General features: G+C 58.4%; 1 protein-coding gene across 1 annotated transcript in view; it reads right to left on the bottom strand.

Annotated features, from left to right (window-relative positions):
- Nucleotides 1-6: 6 nt before the first annotated feature.
- The window catches only part of LOC105999044 (chromosome unknown open reading frame, human C19orf66), a 9,890-nt gene continuing 6,486 nt past the window's right edge, over nucleotides 7-3,410 (bottom strand). The window contains exons 2-6 of the mRNA XM_013033929.1: nucleotides 2,997-3,120; nucleotides 2,803-2,852; nucleotides 1,093-1,131; nucleotides 837-986; nucleotides 7-151 (exon numbers count right to left, since the gene is read on the bottom strand). Coding sequence (XP_012889383.1) covers nucleotides 44-151; nucleotides 837-986; nucleotides 1,093-1,131; nucleotides 2,803-2,852; nucleotides 2,997-3,120 — 471 coding nt within the window. The 3' untranslated portion in view covers nucleotides 7-43. The remainder of the gene's footprint in view (nucleotides 152-836; nucleotides 987-1,092; nucleotides 1,132-2,802; nucleotides 2,853-2,996; nucleotides 3,121-3,410) is intronic.

Raw genomic sequence — 3,410 nt, 5'->3', positions numbered from 1 at the left:
GGTCGGGCGGTGGGCGGGGCTCGGGTGGGCGGGGTCCGCGCCCTCACCGGAAGTTGTGCCGACACTTGGGACAGTGGAACTCGGCCAGGCCCCACATCTTGTCGGGTGGCACCGGATCGTAGCGCTTGCGACACTTCCGGCATCTGGAGACCTGGGGTGGGGATCGGGGGTGCTCGTGGGGGGTGTCTGGGGTCCTGCTTGGACTGCCCGCCCCCACCTTCCTTAAAGATCAACACCGCCACACCCGGGCTGCGCCAAGAACGAGCTAGACACTGATCCGAAGCACACTCACTGGTCGGGTTCAGAGGCCAGGTTGGGGGGTGTGGCCTGAAGTCAGCGGCCGGGGTGTGTGTGGCAGGTGATTTCTGGCCATCAAAGGCCAGGCCACAGAGTTTGGCTTCTCAAGTAAGTGGAAGGCACATGCAGCCGAGGGTCAGGGGCGGGCTCGGGTGGGGGTCAGGGGTCAGGGGTGGTGTGTGCCTGGTGTGTGGTGACGTCAGGTCAGGCAGGGGTGTGTGCTGAGGATGGGTGGGGGTGGGGACTGAAGGTCAGCCTTGGAGCAGGACTTCGTGCTTGCTAGGCAGCACTGGGCTCTGGCCTTGTTTGCTTTAGTTATTCTTCAAATAGGATCTTGCCATGTCTTTTTCTTTCACCCCTGGCCAGCTATACACGTGTGTTCACCTGCACACCTGCGGTTATACAGGAGTGAGATGCCACACTGGGCTCATTGGTTGCCATGGGGTCTCTTGAATTTTTCCCCCCTCAAGCTGGCCTGTGCCCTGACACCTTCCCAAATGGCTTATCTCCCCCAGAGGTGTCAGGCTGGGAGCTGTCACCTCCTTCCGCTGGGGTACACGGCGCCACCAAACATCATCGCAGGAGGAGCAGGCGAACTGCCGGTCCACGGCGGGGATGAGGTCGTCCTGGGCGCGCTGGAACATGCGCAGATTGGCTTCCGTCAGCGGCAGGAGAGACGTGGCCACTGCCTGCGGAAGGGGAGGGGGGGATGAGGGGAGGTCACCCCCTCAATCCACCACACCCCCCCCTTTCTGAGCTGGCACTCTGGCCAGCCCAGCGCCAATACCCACACACCTGGATGTCCCGGTCCTGCTTCATGTCCTCTGGTGGGTCCTGGGGGCAGAGAATGTGGAGTCAGCTTGTGTGTGTGTGTGCGCGTGCGTGTGCCAGGGCTGGCACTTGAACTTAAGGCCCAGGCAACTTTCCCTGAGCTTTTTTTTTTGTTTTGCTCAAGACTGATACTCTACCACTTGACCCACATTTGCCTGTTCACTGGAGAGAAGCACCTCTCAGGTGGCCAGCCTGGGCTGGCTTTGAACTGTGATCCTTGGATCTCAGCCTCCTGAGTAGTTACAGGCGTCAGCCACAGAGGCTGGCTTGGAGATGGCTTTCTGATCTGTTCCCCAAAGGAAGGATCCTCTGCAAGGAAGGCCGGAGGGGCTCCCAATGGGGAGACGGGGCCCTAGCTAGCTCCCTATGAAAATGGTGAACCCCAAACCACCAGGAGCCCCCCCCTTCTCCCAAAGAACAGGACTTGCTTCTGAGTCAGGTGTATGACCCCAGCCGTCCAAACAGCCCTGAGAGGTGGGCACCAGGTACCCCTATTTCTGAATCTGAGATCTCCCTGATGTTGGGCAGCTGCACCCATTTTCCCCTCCGGCCAAGCCCACATGCCATCCGAATGTGGCACACGTCTTGGGAGCTTTCTGCTTTTAGCTGAGGGCTGGGATGTGGAATCTGGCTGACCACGTTGCAGTCCCAGCTCTGATCACCTCCTGCCTCAGGAAGTGACCTGGGCCTCAGTTTCCCAGTCTGCAGAATGGGAAGAAGAGACCACATGAATGTGTTCTGGGATGGAAACCAGTTTACCCAGAGTCCGGGCAACCTGTGACAGTGCTCAGTCAACGCTTTCTTTGGTCCTTTTTGTGTGTGCTAGTACTGGGGCTTGAACTCAGGACCTCAATCTCTCATTTGGATTTTTTTAATCCCCCATGTAAGGCTGGCACTCTACCGCTTGAGCCACAGTTCCACTTCTGACTTTTTTTCACTGGTTCGTTGGATGTAAGAGTCTCATACTTTCCTATGCAGCCTTGCTTTGAACTGTGATCCTCAGATCTCAGTTTCCTGAGTAGCTAGGATTATAGATGTGAGCCACTGGAGCCCAGTCTATTTTTACAATTTTATTCTAACACATAGTTGATCATATTCTTTATTTTTGTCCGTCTTGGGGCTTGAACTCAGGGTCTGGGCGCTGTCCCTGAAGTCTTTTGCTCGAGACTATATATCACTCTTAACACTTTGAGCCACAGCTCCACATCGGATTGGAGATAAGCGTCTCTCAGAGACTTTTCTGTCCCGATTAGCTTCAAACCAAGATCCTCAGATCTCAACTTCCTGAGTAGCTAGGATTACAGGCCAGAGCCAACAAGCGTCTGGCTATACTATTTAATTATTAACTGCGGTGAGCTTTTCAGGCAGGCTAAGTCCAGTTTACCAACCACCAAAGTGGTTCTCCGAGCCCCCCCTTGCCTGGGTGGAAAGCGATCTTCAAAAGCCATTCTGGTTTCCTTTCTTCCCGCCTTACTTCAATCAGCACAGTAATGAGCACCTACTGTTTGCAGGCCCCTCACGCTGGGAGCAGATGGAAAGGTTAAAGAGCGAGGAGGTCGGCTGTTAAGCTGCAGACAGGTGGGCGGGCTGTGCCCCCGGGGTCCGTGGCTGGCCGGGGCGCCCTCTGCCCTTGCGCCCCTTCCCCCCCTTCTTTACGCAGAGGGATCAGGTTACCTGGGCATCCAGGTCCTTACTCAGTTCCTGTCCATCTTTCTGCTTCACACCTGGGGGGAAGACGTGAAGGGCTCTAGAAGGGTGCTGAGGAGTTGGGAGGTGGGGGGGTCTTCCTCCCCCCCCACTTCCTCCAAAGCCACGCCCCCTCGGGATGGAGGGGTGTGTGTGTTGGGGGGGTCCCCTGAGGGGCTCACCGTAGACGATGGAGCGTCCCACACCCGTATGATCACTTCCAAATTTCTTCATCAAAGCCCCCGCCTTTTGGGGGGACACCTTGCCATGAAACTTCTCCCGCAGGCGCCTGACGCTCTTCTCCAACTGCGGGGGGAGCAGGCGGGGGTGGGGGGCTGGGGGAGGGGCGAGGCCGCCCCGCCCCCGCCCCGACGGCTGGAACTCGACTCTCAGGCTTGCTGGGGTCCCCCTCCCCCCCTCTTCCTACCCCTGCACGGCATTTCCTGGAAAAAGCCAAAGTCTTCCGGCTGGGCATGGGGGGGGGAGGGCGCGGAGTGGGGGGACGAACCCCGGCCTCCGGGGGTGCGGGGGGGTCCGAGGAGGGAGGGGGGCATCCTGACCACGCGCGGCCTCCTGAGCCCCGCGCCCCGCTCTTC

This window comes from Dipodomys ordii, unplaced genomic scaffold (genome assembly GCF_000151885.1).
Source record: "Dipodomys ordii isolate 6190 unplaced genomic scaffold, Dord_2.0 Scaffold180, whole genome shotgun sequence".
In the NCBI taxonomy this organism is placed as follows: Eukaryota; Metazoa; Chordata; class Mammalia; order Rodentia; family Heteromyidae; genus Dipodomys; species Dipodomys ordii.
The sequence above is the reverse complement of the archived record's forward strand: the minus strand, read 5'-3'. Positions and strand labels throughout refer to the sequence as shown.